The sequence below is a fragment of the Ochotona princeps genome, chromosome 21 (assembly GCF_030435755.1).
Source record: "Ochotona princeps isolate mOchPri1 chromosome 21, mOchPri1.hap1, whole genome shotgun sequence".
NCBI lineage: Eukaryota > Metazoa > Chordata > Mammalia > Lagomorpha > Ochotonidae > Ochotona > Ochotona princeps.
The window spans coordinates 24,795,966-24,815,440 of record NC_080852.1 but is presented as its reverse complement, the minus strand read 5'-3'; the positions used below and the strand labels follow the sequence as shown (position 1 = coordinate 24,815,440).

The following is a 19,475-nucleotide window of genomic DNA, read 5'->3' as shown; positions in this document are numbered from 1 at the left end:
GGGATTAGAACCGGCGCCCATATGGGATCCCGGGGCTTTCAAGGCGAGGACTTTAGCCGCTAGGCCACGCCTCCGGGCCCCAGAAACATGTTTAAAAAGTAAAACTAAAAATTGAGTTGAAGCTGTGTTAAGTAATTTATCCTCTTGCTAAACCAGCTCCTGGGCCTGGCGGCGTGGCCTAGCGGCTAAAGTCCTGGCCTTGAAAGCCCTGGGATCCCGTATGGGCGCCGGTTCTAATCCCGGCAGCTCCACTTCCCATCCAGCTCCCTGCTTGTGGCCTGGGAAAGCAGTGGAGGACGGCCCAAAGCTTTGGGACCCTGCACCCATGTGGGAGACCCGGAAGAGGTTCCTGGTCCCGGCATCGGATTGGCGTGCACCGGCCTGTTGCGGCTCACTTGGGGAGTGAAACATCTGACGGAAGATCTTCCTCTCTGTCTCTCCTCCTCTCTGTATATCTGGCTTTCCAATAATAATAAAATCTTTAAAACAAAATAAATGAAAAATAAAACAGCTCCTTAGGCATTTTAATTAAGATAAATTTCTGAGCCGGAGTGTGTGTGTATCAGGAGGGCTTTCCTAAGCTTGACTATCTTCTTGCAGGAGCCGGCCGAGCAGAACAACAGGAATCAGGTGACTTTCTTCTTGGTGAAGGACGTGCCTGTGCCTGTGCCTGTGTAAGCTTAATTGCCCCAGGGGGAAACGAAGAATGTTGGAACATAGTTGCAACAGTGGTAATTATAGCTAATATGTTTCAGTTATCACACATACTTCACCTATCACCACTTCATTCCTGAGAAATTGCTTATTTCACTCTGCACCAAAAAAGCAATGTTCTGTGATGGCCCATGAGCACTGGTAATATTTTATAGCAATTTGAAGTCCCACCCCTATGATCAAACTATATAAGCTTAAAAACATTTTAGAAGATATGGCGCAGGACACCTGTTACCTGCATCCTGTATCAAAGTCCCCACCTGCTTTCAGTCCTGGTTTACTTCTAATTCCAGCTTCCTTAATGCTGACCTGTGGAGGTAGCAGGTAATGGCTCAAGTAGTTATTCCTGCCACCTATGTGGAAGACTCTAGATTGAGTTCTGGCTCCAGATGTCAGCCAAGACTAATCTCAGTTTTTATAGGCATTTGGGGAGTAAGTCGATGGATAGATTTCTATCTCTGTCTTTCAACTAAAAATTATTCTAAAAAATTAGAATATTTTGTTATGATGATTGCAAAGAAGCAGTGGCTGATTTCCTACAGCTTATGCCACTCTGGAATGGCTGTTGGTTTCCTCCAAGGGTCAGTCGTGGCCCTCTGGGGGTGCTGCTGAACAATCTGAGCCAGCGGCTCTATAGCCCTCTTGCTTAAAGAGCTCTCCTGCGCAGCCAGTGGATAAGACTTGACAAAGAGCTCAGACTTTCTTATGTTTCACTATTGCCAGGGAACCCCAGTGCCACCTCCCCTGCTCAGTGTGCTGAACTGGCTCTAAGTCCACTCACTGGAACCTCTCGGAGGGGCCCTAGGATTCCAGAAACCCAGGGTGTGTGGATGAAAATATCAGATGGGAAAATAGAAGCTAGCCTGTGTGTGTGAAAGGAGCCTAAGGAAAGAAGGAGTGCAGCAGCCTCCAGGAGCCTCGGATGGGCAGGATGTTTTGGAGGCAGCCCAGTGTTTTATGCTACAACGTCTTGCCCGCACCCCAGTGGTGATTTTATAGGTGGTCCCAACCCTCTCCCCAGAGAAGGCACCCTGGTAGAATACCACGGCACCCAATCTGTTAACATTGAATAATAAAACCTGGGTAGGAATTTTACTTATTTCACACCCAGCAAACCCTTTGTCCTCTTAGGTGGAGGAAAAAGGAGCTGGATTGCATCACCTTATAAGCCCTAGTTTGAATGCAGACCGTCCACTTTGCTCTTTCACAAGACACCCGCATGCTCCATCAGGTGGATTGCTCTCAGCTCTTGGCTGTGATGCTCACCTAATCTGTCAGGTGTTCTGAGTAGATTTCATAACCATTTGGGTCAACATTGTGGTATGGCAAGTTAAGCCATTACTTGTGATGCCTGCATCCCATATGGACACCAGTTTCATTCCTGACTGCTCTGTTTTCCATCTAGCTTCCTGCTAGTATGTCTGGGGAGGCAGCAGATGACCCAAATTCGTGGGTCCCTGTCACCCATGTGGGAGACCTAAATGGAGCTTCAAGCCCCTGAGGACTGAACCAGTGGATAAAAGATTCTCCCTCCTAGCCCAACTCCCAACTCTGACATTCAAGTAAATAAATAAATCTTGAAATTCTGTAACCAAATTTTGCACCAGTCTGAATGGCTGGGCACTCTCAAATCCATCTACAGATGTCTATTAGTTCTTACGTATGCCATGCCTCTTTAAACCTTGCTACCCTACTTCCCATTCTTCTCTCATGTCTGAATTCTTGCTCATGTGAAAGTAAGAATCTCTATACAGATCTGCATTGTAGCTTAGTGATTAAAACTACTGCCTACATCACTGGTGACCTATATGGGGATCAGTCCTGAATGCTCCTCTTCCAATCCAGTTCCCTGCCATTGAAGCAGAGGATGATGCAAGGGCTTGGGCCCCTGTACCTTTATGGGATACCCAGAAGCTCCTGGCTCCTGGGTTTCACCTAGCCCAGCCCCAACCATTGTAGCTGTTTGGGGAGTGGACTAGCAGATGGAAGACCTTGCTGTATCTAAATAGATCTTTAAAAGGGTGGGAGGGGAGAGAAGAAAAAAATCCCATCCATCTCCCATAACAAAGGAGAAGCTTCTGCTAGCAGAACTAACTACATAATTTGCTGTGTCTGGTATGATATAAAATTGAATAGGCCCTTTTTTGTTTTGTTTTGTTTTGTTTTTTAATCTATTTTATTGTATTGTTGTTGACAATCTTTACATAGTTAATTATGGTTAAAGAACAACAACAACAAAAAAGGTTCAAGGGGCTAGGGAAGTGGGTAATACTATTATGTCCATATTGTTTCCATCATGTATCTGAGGTAAAGGGGGATATTGAGGGAGAAGCTCCAACTGTTTTCCCACCCACCCCAAGTCCCGGATGTGGGGCATGCTCTGAGATATTTGCTCAAGTGGTTTTAATAGTTCTCCAGTTATGAATTGTTTTGTTTTTAATTAAGGATCTCAAAAAAATTTTAAGGATCTCAGGATGTTAACAGCATATATACAGTTTTTAAAGAAATGTGTTTTCGGGCCCGGCGGCGTGGCTTAGCGGCTAAAGTCCTCGCCTTGAAAGCCCCGGGATCCCATATGGGCGCCGGTTCTAATCCCGGCAGCTCCACTTCCCATCCAGCTCCCTGCTTGTGGCCTGGGAAAGCAGTGGAGGATGGCCCAAAGCCTTGGGACCCTGCACCCGTGTGGGAGACCCGGAAGAGGTTCCTGGTCCCGGCATCGGATTGGCGCGCACCGGCCCGTTGCGGCTCACTTGGGGAGTGAATCATCGGACGGAAGATCTTCCTCTCTGTCTCTCCTCCTCTCTGGATATCCGGCTTTCCAATAATAATAAAATCTTTAAAAAAAAAAAAAGAAAGAAAGAAATGTGTTTTCGGGCCCGGCAGCGTGGCCTAGCGGCTAAAGTCCTCGCCTTGAAAGCCCCGGGATCCCATATGGGCGCCGGTTCTAATCCCAGCAGCTCCACTTCCCATCCAGCTCCCTGCTTGTGGCCTGGGAAAGCAGTGGAGGACGGCCCAAAGCCTTGGGACCCTGCACCCGTGTGGGAGACCCGGAGGAGGTTCCAGGTTTTCGGCTTCGGATCGGCGTGCACCGGCCCGTTGCGGCTCACTTGGGGAGTCAATCATCGGACGGAAGATCTTCCTCTCTGTCTCTCCTCCTCTATGTATATCTGACTTTGTAATAAAATGAATAAATCTTTTTAAAAAAATGTATTTTCTTTTAAAGGAAGTTACAGAGAGAAAGGGAAAGATAGACTTTTTAAAATTTTTTGATGATATATATTTTTTTAGATTTATTCCATTTTTATTACAAAGTCAGATATACTGAGAGGAGGAGAGACAGAGAGGAAGTGGAGCTGCCGGGATTAGATCTAGCGGCCATATGGGATCAAGGCGAGGACCTTAGCCACTAGGCCATGCCACCAAGCCTGAAAGATAGATCTTCTAGCCATTGGTTTATTCCCTGAATGGTTGCAACAACCCATACTAGGCCATGAATGGTTGCAACAACCCATACTACTCTCCCATATGGGTAGGGGGCCCAGGGACTGGGACCATCTTAACTGCTTTTCCAGATCTATTCGCAGGGAGCTGGGTCAGAAATAGAGTGACCAGGACTCCAACCGGTGTGCATAGGGTGCCTTAAACTCATTACTGCAAAGTCCTTTCTGAATGTGGTTTCCCAGGGATTGTACATGTATGAAGCTGGTCTAGCCCCAAAGTGTTACAGATAAAACATGAAGGTTTTGTATGTGCACTTCATTTATTCAACAGTCTTAAGCTCATTGTGTGTGTATGTTTGTGTTTTTAGTCAAACTACCCTTCCTCCTGCAGCTTTATTGGAATAGTTTAATATTACATTTCAATTTTCTAGGACTTCAGTTGCATTTTCCATCTGACTTTTTTTTTTAAGATTTATTTATTTTTATTACAAAATCAGATATACAGAGAGGAGGAGAGACAGAGAGGAAGATCTTCCGTCCGATGATTCACTCCCCAAGTGAGCCGCAATGGCTGGCGCTGTCCTGATCCGAAGCCGGGAACCTGGAAGCTCTTCCAGGTCTCCCATGTGGGTGCAGGGTCCCAAAGCTCTGGGCTGTCCTCGACTGCTTTCCCAGGCCACAAGCAGGGAGCTGGATGGGAAGTGGAGCTGCCAGGATTAGAACCGGCGCCCATATGAGATCCCGGCGCGTTCAAGGTGAGGACTTTAGCCACTAGGCCACCGTGCCGGACCCCCATCTGACTTTTAAAAACTGATTACAGCAAATGAAACACAGTTGTCTAAGTGATATAATATACAAAAATAACATCTTGATTTCTGTGAAAACACATTTCTCTGCAATTCCTGAATAACTCCAAGTTGTGCCAACCCTGGGCATCGATGTTTATTCTGGATTTTAGAAGTCTTTGCAAACATGTGTTCTATACCTGTGCCATCACCATCTGTATGTGCAGCATCAGCGCTGTGATGAAGTTGTTTAGGCTTTGATCTTGATTTCTCTGACATAGCCACCAACATGCATGTTTGTCTTTATTTTGTTTATTCCCACTCAACTGTATGTTCTATGAGGGCCTGATACAGATGTTACTTGATGTTATTTAATAGCTACTGAGGTCAGATGATCCAAGGTCATCATTATGCTAAAATTAAAGTTATTTATGGAAGTTCATAAGGATGTCCAGAATTGGTTTTACCTCCTGCATGGGAAGCCCAGCATGGGTGTACTGGTCGGACTCCATCTTCCCCTTTGTCAGTCCCATTCACCAGGGGCGCGGAAAGGGGATTCTTTAACAAAGCTTTATACATAACAGCTCTACCAAACTAACTTTTTTTTGTAGTTAACTGAAGAAAGTCTTTTTTTGTTTTGTTTTTGTTTTTTCCATCCCTTTCCTCCTTTTACATGGCAAGTAAAACTCACTGACCTGGGAGGAGCCTCTATCTGCCAACCTTTGGTCAACGAAGAGGATTCAGAGAAAATAGTACAACCATCAATCAGAAAAAGAAGGGGCAACAAAGGAAAATAATTAGGCCGTGGCCTTGATCATGCATTCCCGTGCAAGGTGCCCCTACTCGCCACAGCAGTAACAGTTGATTTTACTGGTCTTGCTGCAGTTGATGGCTATGTGGCCAGGTTCACCACACCTATAGCACTTCACCTTGGTGCAGTCTTTCTGAATGTGTCCAAATTCTCCACACGAATAGCACTTCTGCTCATTGGCGTGGTCATAGTCACGAGCCAGGTGGCCCGGTTTGCTGCAGTTGTAGCAACGCCGTTGCCGCTCTCTCTTGTCCTTTTTGCAGTCCTTGACAATGTAGCCACCTCTACCGCAGTTATAACAGGCTTCATCCTCCTGAAGATCACAAACCTTGGCAAGGTGGCCAGACTCACCACAGCGGTAACATGTCTGGAAGAGATGAGGAAACAAACTGGAAACCTCTGCCACAGCTTCTCATTCCACGACCACTGCCTCCTCCAGTAGAGCATTACCGGGCCCAGTGGCCAGATCGTCCACACTTAAAGCACTCGTTGCTACTCACGGCTGCCGTTTGCTCTTTGAAATACTTAGGCTTCTGAGCGAGCCTGTGGCAGTGGAGACTCAGACGCAGGCCTGTAGACAACGGCTCGCCAGGCAGCTGTGTGTGTATGTTTTTAAAGACTTATTTATTTATTTATTTATTTATTTATTTATTTATTTATATTGGAAAGGCGTATTTACAGAGGAGAAAAAGAGCTTCCATCTGCTGGTTCACTCCCCAGGTGGCCACATGGCTGGAGCTGAGCCAATCCAAAGCCAGGAGCCAGGAGCTTCTTCTTGGTCTCCCATGTGGGTGCAGGGTCCCAAGGCTTTGGGCCATCCTCTATTGCTTTTCCAGGCTACAAACGGAGCTGGATGGGAAATGGAACAGCTAGGACACAAACTGGCTCCCATATGGGATCCCAGCACTTGCAGGGAGAGGACTAGCCAATTGAGCCATTGTGCTAGTCCTTAAGGCCATTTTAATCATGAAAACTCAGAAGTTTGGAGAGGTTAGGTAACTTGCTTAAAGTCACACAAACAGTAAGGACTGGAGTGAGGATTTACTGAGCTTCTGCACTGTTCCAGCTGGGTTCCCTGGGCAAAGGGCACAGCTTTTTGAACAAAGCCCATTGTTGGTAAACAATGCCTTTTTGTTCTGTGAGAAAGAGACAGGTTCCTCCCAGATAAGCCTGGACTGCCCAGAGGCAGGAGGGACCTCCAGAGCCCCAGGCCCTGTCTCTAAAACCCGTCCCTGAGTTCTGTGTCCTTGGATTTAACCAGTATCCAAAAACAGGATCACTGTATCTGCTGAATATCAACAGGTGTTTCCTTTTTGTTTTTTATTCCCTAAATAATATACTACATATTGTTTACATATTTTTCCATTATATGTGCAGGTGGGTTATAAGACAATATGCCATGTTCTTTTTAATTTAATTTTTTATTGGAAAGGAAGATATAGATAGGTAGAGAGAGAGAGATCGTCCATCCCCTGGTTTATTCCCCAAATGGCCGCAATGGCCAGAACTGAGCTGATCTGCAGCCAGGAGCCAGCATGTGCTCACCCTGGGGTCTCCCACACAGGTGCAAGATCCCAAGGCTTTTGGGCCACCTTCCATTGCTTTCTCAGGCCACAAGCAGGGAGCTGGATGGGAATTGGAATAGCCGGGACATGAACTGGCAGCTATATGGGATGCTGGTTCTTACAGTTGGAGGATTAGTCATTGAGCCATTGCACTGGCCCCATTATATGCCGTTTTTTGTTAGGAACTTGAGCATCTTAAGATATGGGGTTATATGGGTCAGGATGGGGCTGGGTTGGGTCCTGGAACCAATCCTGCACAGATAAGGAGGGATAGTCCATGCTGTTTTAGTGACTCCTCTGGTCAGTTACTTGGCCTGCTCACACCTGAGCTGCCTCCTGGTGACTTGTACTCCTCCTTGTCCATGCTCAAGTGAAAAACAGCTGGAAGATGTTAGAGCCCCTCAGAGTGCCACTCTACCCTACATTGTCCCAGGGCTCAGCATTTGAGAGCCAATAGTGAGGATGGGAGCAGCTCACTGGCAGCACAGTGTGAAAGTAGCTCCAGAGACGCACTCTTCCCTCTCAAAGGAGCTTTTCCATCTGTTGGTTGACTCCTTAAATGGCTGCAATGGCCAGGGCTGGGCCAGGCCAAAGCCAGGAGCTTCTTGAGTCACCTTCCGCTGTTACATTAGCAGGGAGCTGGATCAGAAGTGGAGCAGCTTGTGGGCCTTGAACTGGCACTCCTATGGGATGCCCATGATGCAGGCTGTAGCTTAATTTGCTTTGTCACAGTGCCGGTCCCAATCAAGCTGCTACTGCTTTTTTAAAGATTTATTTATTTTTGGGCCTGGCGGCATGGCCTAGTGGCTAAGGTCCTCTCCTAGAATGCGCCGGGATCCCATATGGTTGCTGGTTCTAATCCCGGCAGCTCTACTTCCTCTCTATCTCTCCTCCTCTCTGTATATCTGACTTTGTAATAAAAATAAAATAAATCTTAAAAAAAAGATTTATTTATTTTTATTGGAAAGGCAGATTTACAGAGAGAAGAGACAAATAGAATATCTTCCATGCACTGGTTCACTCCCAAGTGGGTGCAGTGGCCAGAAATGAGCCGATCCAAAGCCAGCAGCCAAGAGCCAGGAGTTGGGAGACTCTTCCAGTTCTCCCAGTTTGGGGCAGGGTCCCAAGGCTTTGGGCCTTCCTTTACTGCTTTCCCTGTGGGGAAGTGGAACAACTGGGACATCAACTAGAATCCATATGAAATCCTCATGCTTGCAAGGTGAGGATTTAACCACTGAGCCATTACACTGGGCCCCTTGATCAAGCTTTAAAAAAAAAAAAAAGTTTTTTTTTTTTTTTATTAAAAATGCAGATATACAGAGAGAGAAGGAGATAAAGATCTTCTGTCCACTGGTTCCCTCCCCAAGTGACTGCAGTGGCCGGAGCTGGGCCAGTCCGAAGCTACGAGCCAGGAGCTTCTTCTGGTTTTCCCATGTGGATGCAGTATCCCAAGACTTTAGGCTATCCTCACCTGCTTTCCCAGGCCACAGGTGGGGAGCTGGATGGGAAGTGGAGTATCTGGGACATGAACTGGAGTCCATATGGGATCCTGGCACAAGCAAGGAGAGGACTTTAATCACTTGGCTAGTGCACCTGGCTCCTTGATCAAACTTCTTAAGGCAGCTCTTGAAACTAAGTTGCAAGATGATAAAGTATAAGTAACACCAAAATAAGCTAAGTTATGTTGCGGTAGCCCAAACCCCCACATTTCAGAGTCCTAAAGCCTCAAAAGATTCCCCTCAGTACAAATCGCTTGTGGAATGGCAGCAAGACTCTTCCCGCCAGACACACTCAGGGTCTCAGGCTGGCAGGAAAGCCACCACGTGGAAAGTAGCCGGGTCTGAGGGAAAGAATGCTCAGGAAGGTCTTGCATGGACAATTTAATGCGCAGAAATGATCCACCTCACACCCAAATCGGCTGGGCCGAATTAGCCGCATGACTCCATTTGACCACAAGGGGGCCAGGAGATGCCATCCCCCTGTGTACCTAGAAGGGAAGAAAACTGGATTTAATTAGAAGTAGTTCTGATCAATTACCACATTTAGTTCCACAGTTTTTTTTAAGAATGATTTTACTTTTTCTAAAATGTCAGGTATACAGAGAGGAGGAGTGACAAAGGGGAAGATCTTCCTCTGTTGATTCACTCCCCAAGTGACCACAGTCAAAAGCCAGGAGCCAGGCGCTTCTTCTCGGTCTCCCACACGGGTGCAGGGTCCCAAGGCTTTGGGCTGTCCTAAACTGCTTTCCCAGGCTGCAAGCAGGGAGCTGGATGGGAAATGGGACCCTCTGGGATTAGAACCAGTGCCCAGATGGGATACTGGCACGTGCAAGGCAAGGACTTTAAACACTACGCTATCACGTCGGGCCCAAAATAAATAAATCTTTTAAAAATTATTAATTTAGGGGCCAGCATGGTAGCCTAGTGGCTAAAGTCCTTACCTTGCATGCGCTGGGTTCCCAAATGGGTACCAGTTCATATCCCGGCAGCCCTGTTTCCCTTCCAGCTCCCAGTCTGTGGCCTGGGAAAGCAGTCAAGGATGGCCCAAAACCTTGGGACCCTGCATCGGTGTGGCAGACCCAGAGCAGGTTCTTGACTCCTGGCTTCAGATCAGCTCAGCTCCAACTGCTGCAGCCACTTAGGGAGTGAATCAGTGGACAAAGGATCTTCCTCTCTGTCTCTCCTTCATTCTGTGTACCTGACTTTCCAATATAAATTTTTTTTTTAATTTAAAAAATGATCAATTTAGGAGCTAGTACCATAGTGTAGTATGCTAAGCCTCTGCCAGTGGCACATCCTTCCCATATGGGTGCTAGTCCATGTCTTGGCTGGAGGATGGCTCAGGTCCTTTTGGCCCCTGCATCCACATGAGAGACCCAGAGGAAGCTCTTGGCTCCTGGCTTCAGATCATCTCAGCTCTGGCTGTTGTGGCCATTTTGGAAGTGAACCAGCAGACAGAAAGTCTGTTTCTTCTTCTCTAACTGCCTTTGCAATACAAATAAATACATTTTTCAAACAAAAAGACATCTGGTTACTCCCCAGATACAGGAAATGGCCCGAGTTGGGTTGGGGTTAGGACTAGGAGCTGGCAACTTAATTGAAATCTCCCTGGTGGGTAGCAGAGACTAAGCATTCTGAGTCATTCATTGCTGTTTCTCAGGCCTGAATTAGCAAAAATAGGGAGTCAGGGGCTACAGGTTGTTTTTGAAGCCAAACTCTGGTGTCTTCACTGCCAAGCCAAATGCCTACCCTTCAGCGGATATTTACATGACTTAAACGCTCATGAAATCTGTAGGTAAAATATCTTTCATATCCATTGAAGGAAGGCAGAATATGCCACTCGAAAATCTGCCACTTTGGTGTAAGAGTTATTTTGAGCTGAAGGTATGTGGGAAAGAGCACACGCAGGAAGGACTGTCTGCTCTCTCCTTTCTGCTAAAGCAGAGCTGAAATCTCTCATTAGAAAGGTGCCCTTGCAGCACCAGGAAGAGGAAAACATCCTTATCACTTGGGGATAGGCGATTGACAGTGACCCAAATTTGTACAAATCAACCTTGCTAAAACTATGCTTATCTTCCAGCACTGTTCCCTGCATGTTTACCTTTGGCACACACAAACCACTCCTAGGAGCTCACATTCCTTTTTGCCTTGTCAAGTCCCCATAACCTGTCAGTCCTTGCTAAAAAGGGTCTACATGCTCTCCAATCCACTCACTTCTCCAGGGTTTTCACTTCATTTCTGGGAGGCCCTCCACTGCATGTGAAATCACTCTCTTCCCCCTCACCCCCACCCCGAGGATCTGCATTTTGTTGGTTTAATTTATATTTTTTTAAAGATTTATTTATTTTTATTACAAAGTCAGATATACAGAGAGGAGAGACAGAGAGGAAGATCTTCCGTCCGATGATTCATTCCCCAAGTGAGCCGCAACAGGCCGGTGCTGTGCCGATCCAAAGCCGGGAACCTAGAACCTCTTCCAGGTCTCCCACGTGGGTGTAGAGTCCCAAATCTTTGGACTGCTTTCCCAGGCCACAAGCAGGGAGCTGGATGGGAAGCAGGAGCTGCTGGGATTAGAACCAGCGCCCATATGGGATCCCGGGGCATTCAAGGCAAGGACTTTAGCCGCTAGGCCACAGCACCGGGCCTTTATCGGTTTAATTTATAGGGCCTCAGCCAGTGAACTCAAGGAGGGGAAGGGGAATGTTTTTCCTCCTCTACCCCAGCTTTTCCCACAAGCACAACTAATTCTTTGAAGTGAAACTGTCAGACTTGAAATTGGTATTCATTGCCCTAAGTGCCCACTACAAAACGCTGACCTATTTACTCTCAGTCCCAGGAAACACTTGGGGCAGGCCTGCTTTCTCGGGCCTGAATTCCATTGCTTCCCAAAGCCTTCAACTTCCACCCACTACCATATATATATATTTTTTTTTCCTTTTGTGAAGGCCTTACTACCTATGCTCTGCAGCACTCAGCAGCTGAACACTTTACTGTTCTCCTGTGAAGTTAGTTAAAAAGAAAAAGGCAGGCTTGGTGCGGTGGCCTAGCAGTTAAGGTCCTCGCCTTGAACGCGCTGGGATCTCAAATGGGCGCCGGCACCTGTTCTAATCCCAGCAGCCCTGCTTCCCATCCAGCTCCCTGCTTGTGGCCTGAGAAGGCAGTTTAGGACAGCCCAAAGCCTTGGGACCCTGCACCCGTGTGGGAGACCTGGAATAGCTCCTGGCCCCTGGCTCTGGATCGGCACAGCGCCAGCCATTGCGCTCACTTGGGGAGTGAATCATCAGATGGAAAATCTTCCTCTTTGTCTCTCCTCTCTGTATATCTGACTTTGCAATTAAGATAAAAATAAATCTTTAAAAAAATTCCAGCTAGGGCCCGGCGGCGTGGTCTAGCGGCTAAAGTCCTCGCCTTGAAAGCCCCGGGATCCCATATGGGCGCCGGTTCTAATCCCGGCAGCTCCACTTCCCATCCAGCTCCCTGCTTGTGGCCTGGGAAAGCAGTTGAGGACGGCCCAATGCTTTGGGACACTGCACCCTGCGTGGGAGACCCGGAAGAGGTTCCAGGTTCCCGGCATCGGATCGGCGCGCATCGGCCCGTTGCGGCTCACTTGGGGAGTGAATCATCGGACGGAAGATCTTCCTCTCTGTCTCTCCTCCTCTGTGTATATCTGGCTGTAATAAAATGAATAAATCTTTAAAAAAAAAAATTCCAGCTAGTGTTTGTGCCTTGGCAGTAGAAATATGAATTAGACCAAGAATTTCAGTTCACTGGGCATAGAAATCTTGCTATTGCCCAATGCATTTATTTTGTGACTAGCGTAAGGTTGGCAAAGGGAGATTTCAAGCGGGTACAATGAGTCTCCTGTTGCCAGAGCAGTTCTGGAACAGCACATAGTGTCTCTCAGTGAGAGTCTCTATTACTAAACCAATGGAGTACACATTCTCCCTCCTAATAGCCATGTGAGAAGGCAGTCGAAGAAGCAGAGTTTCCCAAGTCCAAGTACCACTTCTCACTCATCGCACTGTGCCTTTTGGTGTATATACAAGGCAGCCATTAGCGCAAGCATCTGCAGTAGCTAAATGCCACATCGCACATTAGAAGGCCTAGCTCAAGTCACCATCCACTCCATTGCTTCTGATCCAGCTTCTGGCTGTGGGTGTCCCAAGAGGCAGCCTGTGCATGGGAGACCCACTTAGATTGAGTTCCAGCCTCTTGGTATTGGCCTCATTCAGTTGTGGCTGCTGTGGACATTTAGGGTGTGGGCTAGTAGTTTTCTGTCTTGCACAAAAATGAAAAAAAAAAAATTAAGTGTCTGATGGAAGGGCGACTGATGCCTTGATGGAAGACGGCAACTACTACAAATGTGTAGGCATTTACAGGCTACACGTTAAACAGTTCAAGAAGGCAGAAGAGGCACTGTTGTTGGTTAGAGACTGAGGAAATTAAAAGCTGTATCATGGCCCTAGCGCGGTAGCCTAAAGTCGTGTTGAATGCACCAGGATCCCATACAGGCACCAGTTCTAGTCCCGGCAGCTCCACTTTCCATCCAGCTCCCTGCTTGTGGCCTGCGAAAGCAGTTGAGCATGGCCCAAGACCTTGGGACCCTGGACCTGTTTGGGAGACCTGGAGGAAGTTCCTGGCTCCTGGCTTGGGATCGGCACAGCACCGGCCATTGCGCTCACTTGGGGAATGAATCACTGGACGGAAGATCTTCTGTTTCTTCTTCTCTCTGTATATCTGATTTTGCAATAAAAATGAATAAATGTAAAAAAAAGAAAGAAAAAAGCTGTATCACAGCAGGGAAGGAAAATCCAGGGAGGAGCCCTGCAAGTTGTTCCTGACCCCAGCACGGTCTGTTTCAGCGACCTTGGAGAAATGTGCCAGCTGGGGGAAAGGAATAGGTGTGCACGAGTCGTTTTGTAGGTTTTAGGACATTTGTCCTGTGAGCTGTGCTGCTCTGCTCCTTTCCCCATCTCCCCCGGGGAAAACAGTGCAACCCACGCCAGGCTCAGGGTGTCAGCAGGGAAGGCGAGGCAGGTCCAGGGGTTGGTCACGCATGTGACAGGCAGCGTGCCCCCAAAGGTCACAGAACACAACGGATGCTGCATGGCAGGGAAGGGGAGGGTATCCCGGAACAGTGGCGTGATTAGTCAGGGCTCCTGAAGGGGTGGGCTTCGGGCCAGCAGCGATTCTCGGCTCATTCGTGCCTGTCCAGGGCCAGGCGCCCAACAGACGACATAAGGACTGACGATCTCGTCCAGGAAACGTAAAGGGATGGGTTGCTGCACTCCCGTGAGAACATCTTGGCACAAGAAACAGGCCTGAAGCTGACTTCTTCCCAGTTCCCTGCTGGCCAGCGGGGAGCCGATAAGGAACTCCCGCCACGGCCTCCCTGCCGTAACCGCCCTCTAGACACACCCGCCCACCGCCACACTTCCGGGTTCGGCCCCGCCCGCCCAGCCGCAAGCACTTCCGGTTCCTGCTGTGGCGGCCGGGGGGGCCCACTATAAGGCGGTAAGTTTCGCGCTCCGGGGACCCGCAAGGCCTCTAGGAATCGGTCCCGGGGCCGGGCGACACGGTTCCTGGAGGTGGCAGGCCTCTGTCCGCGTTCCGTGGTACTACACAGCAGTATCTCCCTCATAAGGCGAAGCCGTCCCCGCTCCAGGAAGGCGTCACGTCCGGTCCGTCAGCGGGGGCGGGGCGGGTGGTGCCGGAAGTGGCGCCTCCCCGACTTGGTGCATCCCCATGCTGGGATTTTTGGTGGAAGCCGACGGTCCTGCAGGCTAGACGACCGAAGTCTAGAAGTTGTGCGCTTGGGCTGTGGGATAAACGAGTGTCTGGAATTCTGCATCGCACTGGGCAGCGGCAGGAAGTCTCCCTGTAGTGTCGAGAGAGAGCCTTGCCCTTAATTTCCGCCTTATCATTTGGCACCCGAGGTCCCCCAGAAAGTGCTGAGGGGCTGGGGACTGGAGCCCAGTTCCCGCGCAGCGTGCACACGCACTGAGGGGGCAGCCCTCAGCTTTTCTGGGAGGTATTTAGTGAAAGTCAGTGCTTTCTTACAGATGCTTTAACTGTTTTACTGTCCTTGAACCCGGACCAGCCTCCTGACCTTCACCTCTGCCCAATGGGGAAAATGATGTTGTCCACGGTGGATGTGCGTGGCCTTGGCCTGCTGCAGTCGCTGGGCACTCACAGCCGTGGGTGGTGTGACTAGGGCTTGTTCCCTCAGAGCCAGGAGGGGGGTGTTCTTGGGCAAGGTTGGGTCTGGCCAGTGATGTGGGTAAAAGGGCAGTCTGTTTGCAGCCTGAGAAACGTGCTCAGTGTCCAGCCGGTTAGTATCACCATGAGATCTGCATTCCCAGCTCCCCAGCCCAATCCCACGAGTCAGTGACCTGAAGCAGGCCGAAGGTCAGTGGGCCCAGAGAGCTGGTGGGACAGGCAGCAGCCTTTTGGCAGCAAAAGTGGTTTAAAAAAAAAAAAAAAAGGGCCAGGCAGCAGACAGAAAAGGGGTGGGGTTGTTCTGCCATAAATGATTAACTCCCTGCTTAAGAGGGTTACCCAGGTCAGCCCAGCTGAGAGGAACTTTGAACTTGGTGCAGTGTTCAGTGGGGTGCTGTGTGGTCTGCAGAAGAGTCTTGGCTGAGGGGCAGTGGCTATGGGCTTCTAGAAGTCTCCTTAGGCTACTGGATGGCTCCTTCTTACAGTGGAATCTCCAGGGTCCACGGGAGGCCTCCCATCTCCAGCCTTGCGACAGACTCCTCACTGGTTCTCTCTTCCCTCTAGGCTGCAATGGGTGTGAGGTGGTGCTGAGAGCACTGGGGCATGGCCACAGGCCTGCAGGTCCTGCCCCGCTTGGTTCGAGCCCCCTGGCGTGCACTCTTCTGGGGGCAACTCGTGGCCCGGCCAGCTAGCGGCATGGCCTTGGCAGGGCAGGCGCAGCAGGTTTTTGAGAGTGCGGTGGGCGCGGTGCTGCCAGGCCCCATGTTGCGTCGGGTTCTATCCTTGGACCCTGACGGCAGACAGCTGAAGGTGAGGGACCGGAGCTTTCAGCTGCACCAGAACCTCTACCTAGTGGGCTTCGGCAAGGCTGTGCTGGGCATGGCGGCTGCTGCTGAAGAGCTCCTGGGCCAGCATATCGTGCAGGGTGTGATCAGCGTTCCCAAGGGGATCCGCACTGCCATGGAGCAAGCCGGCAGACAGTAAGGAATTGGGGGTGGGGGCGCGGGCTGCTCCCCAGTGTCCCAGGTTGGACCCTCCCTTACCAGCTGCCTCCCCACCCCCAACCCCGTCTGGCTTGAGGATGGCCAACAGTGGGCACCTGCATTTGTGCCTCCTCCACCTGTGTGTGTAACGAGAAGTCAGGTGGGGAAAGAGTAGCCCACCACCCCATCTCTTGCTCTCAGGGAGATGTTGCTGAAGCCTCACAGCCGCATCCAGGTATTCGAAGGCGCGGAGCACAACCTCCCGGACCGTGACGCCCTGCGGGCTGCCCTGGCCATCCGGCAGCTGGCCGAGGGGCTCACAGCCGACCATCTGCTGCTGGTGCTCATCTCAGGTGCGGGGCTGGGTTGGCTCAGGACAAGCAGTGGTGCTGTGGCACACAGCCGATCTTAGAGAAATGGGTCTGAGGTCGTGGGGCCCCAGGGCAAATTTGGGGTCAGGTTGGTGATTCATACCTGGGTGGCCTTGGTCTAGTTGTCTGGCTTCTTCTGAGCCGTGGGCTGCACCCTGAATAGCCCTTGATGTGTGGTAGAGGTTAGCAGGGGCACATCTCCTGCATGGCCTGACCCATCAGCAGAGCTCTGCTATCACCTTAAGCTGGAACCCAGGTCTTTACCTCCCCTAGAGCCCTCCTTGGTGCTTTGTGGTCTGCCCTTGTTTTGCCTCCTGGCCAGGGCTTTTTCTTTCTTTTTTTTTTTCTTTAAAGACTTATTAAATTTTTTTTTATTGGAAAGTCAGATTGTTACAGAGAGGAGAGACAGAGATATTCCATCTACTGATTCACTCCCCAAGTGGCTAAAATGGCTGAAGCTGAGCTGATCTGAAGGCAGGAGCCAGGAGCTTCCTCTGGGTCTCCCATGTGGGTGCAAAGTCCCAAGGCTTTGGGCCATCCTCCACTGCTTTCCCAGGCCACAAGCAGGGAGCTGGATGGGAAGTGGAGTAGCTGGGACATGAACTGGCGCCCATATGGGATACAAGGCAAGGACTTAGCTACTAGGCTACCACACTGGGCCCTCACTATCCAGGCTCTTTTGGAATAGTTATTTTATCCACCACCCACTGGGATCTGGGTCCCATGAGATAAGAGCACTGTCTGCCAAATGAGGTGGCCAGGGTTTGGTGACAGTGCACACACTCTGTGTCCACACGGGGGCACCCTAACCCCACTTTTATAGCCCCACTTCCTGAGGGTCTGTCTGTTGCTGCTTGGTTGATGCACTGGCTCTGAATGTCCTTTTTGCCTGAGGCCTTCACTGATTTTTGCAGGTGGGGGCTCAGCCCTGTTGCCGGCCCCCATCCCACCTGTCACCCTGGATGAGAAGCAGATGCTCACCAAACTGCTGGCAGCCCGTGGAGCAACCATCCAGGAGCTAAACACCATCCGGAAGGCCCTGTCACACCTCAAGGGTGGGGGGCTGGCTCGGGCCGCCTACCCTGCTCAGGTGCGTAAGTTGCTTCTTCCCCAGGTAGCCTTGGGCAGGTACCCATGTCAGGGAAATGAAAGCCTGGAATAGCATACAAGTTGGCAGGGTCCCAGGGTGAGTCCACAGGGCCAGTTGGGTACAGCCCTGGGAAGGAGACAAGGAAGAGTAGCATGAGGGTGTTTAGCTACCCAGGGGGCAGTTTGAACTGTGGACTCTGGGACACAAAGGAGGTGGCCAGAGGCTCACAGGGCGGCCCTTCTCTAGGTGATAAGCCTGATCCTGTCAGACGTGGTGGGTGACCCAATGGAAGTGATCGCCAGTGGCCCCACAGTGGCCAGCACTCACAGTGTACAAGATTGCCTGCACATCCTCAACCACTATGGCCTCCGGGCTGCCCTGCCACGCTCTGTGAAGACGGTACTTGCCCAGGCCGACTCTGACCCCCATGGGCCACATACCTGTGGTCACGTCCTCAATATGATCATTGGCTCCAACGTGCTTGCGCTGGCAGAGGCGCAGCGGCAGGCAGAGGCCCTAGGCTCCCAGGCCGTGGTGCTGAGTGCGGCCATACAGGGTGATGTGAAAAGCATAGCCCAGTTCTATGTATTGCTGGCCCGGGCAGCTGGTGCTCGCCTTGTCCCTTCCACAGCTGGGTGTTCAACGGAGGAGGATGTGAAACTCCACGAACTGGCGGCCGAACTCCAGCTCTCAGATCTGTACATGGAGGAGGCCCTGGAGGCTCTGGCCGGAGCCGGGGGTCCCGTCTGCCTGCTGGCCGGTGGCGAGCCCACAGTGCAGCTACAGGGCTCAGGCAAGGGGGGTCGGAACCAGGAGTTGGCCCTGCGCGTTGGAGCAGAACTGGGAAGATGGCCTCTGGGGTCCCTGGATGTGCTATTTCTGAGTGGTGGCACCGATGGGCAGGATGGGCCCACTGAGGCTGCTGGGGCCTGGGTCACAGCGGACCTTGCCAGGGAGGCTGCTGCTGAGGGCCTGGACGTGGCCACCTTCCTAGACCACAATGACTCCCACAGCTTCTTCTGTCACTTTCGGGGTGGGACGCACCTGCTACACACAGGGATGACAGGTACCAATGTCATGGACATCCACCTGCTGTTCCTGCGGCCTCACTGATGGCACAGGTCACATATTCGTTAGGAATCAGGAGGCCTGGAGGGCAGTGGCAGACCAGAGCTGGTCCCCAGGCCTCACTATACCTCATAGCCTGTCACCTTGGTGCTAGCTGCTTGGCTGGGACTCACACCAGCCATCCAGGACCTCTGCTCTGCATCCATTACCTAACCTTCCCCCCTTTCCAGCCTGGAAGATGGGGGCTCCCCCTACCGCTACTTCCCTGCCATGGCCCCCAAAACCCCCAAAGATCAAGGTATATGTTTGGATCTCTGTCCCTGGGCTCCCCCTGGGCAGTACCCCTGCCGAGCCCCTCAGTCTGGGTTTTTTTTTCCTGGTGAAGTGAAACAGGAGAGACTGAAAATAAAGACTGCACTGCCGATTCTTGGTGGATCTTCTCTCAGACGAAAGATTTGGGGAGCCCCTGGGACAGGCCTGACTCCAGCGCCTCCTCCCACACCCCCTCCCGGGCATGCCATGGGCTGGTCTCATCTGCGTGCCTGGAGCCTGTGAGGGGCCACTGAGCCTGGTGACTGTTGGGGTGGGGGAGGGACGGGCTTCTCAGTCCCTGCTGGTAGAAGTGGGTGTGTGCTGCCTGCTGTAGGAGGCATCCCTTGTGTTTTGGGATGGCCTTTAGCCTCTGAGGAGCTGACAGGGTTGCTGCCTCCCTGCGGTGATGGGGTCCAGCAGCCCCCTGCCCCTTCCTGTGTTGGGCAGAAGTTGGCAAGGAAAGAGGCACATGGTGACCTTGGCTTGATTAGCAGCATTATTTGGGAGAGGGAGGCACCCCATCTCCATTGCTCTCTGGCCCGCTTGCTCAGGATCAGAGCCCTCCGTTGGCTGTCCCCGCCGTGCGCCACGGCTCCAATCCCTATATGAGTGAGCAGT

General features: G+C 50.8%; 1 protein-coding gene and 1 pseudogene across 2 annotated transcripts; one reads left to right on the top strand and one right to left on the bottom strand.

Annotated features, from left to right (window-relative positions):
- Positions 1–5,588: 5,588 nt before the first annotated feature.
- Positions 5,589–14,561, bottom strand: LOC101521613 (CCHC-type zinc finger nucleic acid binding protein-like; annotated as a pseudogene).
- GLYCTK (glycerate kinase) lies at positions 14,541–18,805 on the top strand. Of its 2 annotated transcripts, XM_058678875.1 has the most exons (5): positions 14,541–15,222; positions 15,598–16,013; positions 16,218–16,369; positions 17,302–17,477; positions 17,724–18,805. In XM_058678875.1, the coding sequence occupies exons 2-5, from the start codon at positions 15,637–15,639 to the stop codon at positions 18,588–18,590; spliced, it is 1,572 nt and encodes a 523-aa protein (XP_058534858.1). In that variant the 5' UTR covers positions 14,541–15,222; positions 15,598–15,636; the 3' UTR covers positions 18,591–18,805. The 2 variants fall into 2 exon arrangements, with proteins under 2 accessions (XP_058534858.1, XP_004581836.1); XM_004581779.2 differs by lacking the exon at positions 14,541–15,222 and having other exon boundaries at positions 15,335–16,013; positions 17,724–18,804.
- Positions 18,806–19,475: the final 670 nt, after the last annotated feature.

Excerpts from the sequence above, each read along its gene's own strand:
- GLYCTK (XM_058678875.1), top strand. The coding sequence starts at position 15,637 with ATGGCCACAGGCCTGCAGGTCCTGCCCCGCTTGGTTCGAGCCCCCTGG. Across the intron at positions 16,014-16,217 it reads ATGGAGCAAGCCGGCAGACA|GGAGATGTTGCTGAAGCCTC; the intron begins GTAAGGAATTGG and ends TCTTGCTCTCAG. Across the intron at positions 17,478-17,723 it reads GGGCCGCCTACCCTGCTCAG|GTGATAAGCCTGATCCTGTC; the intron begins GTGCGTAAGTTG and ends GCCCTTCTCTAG.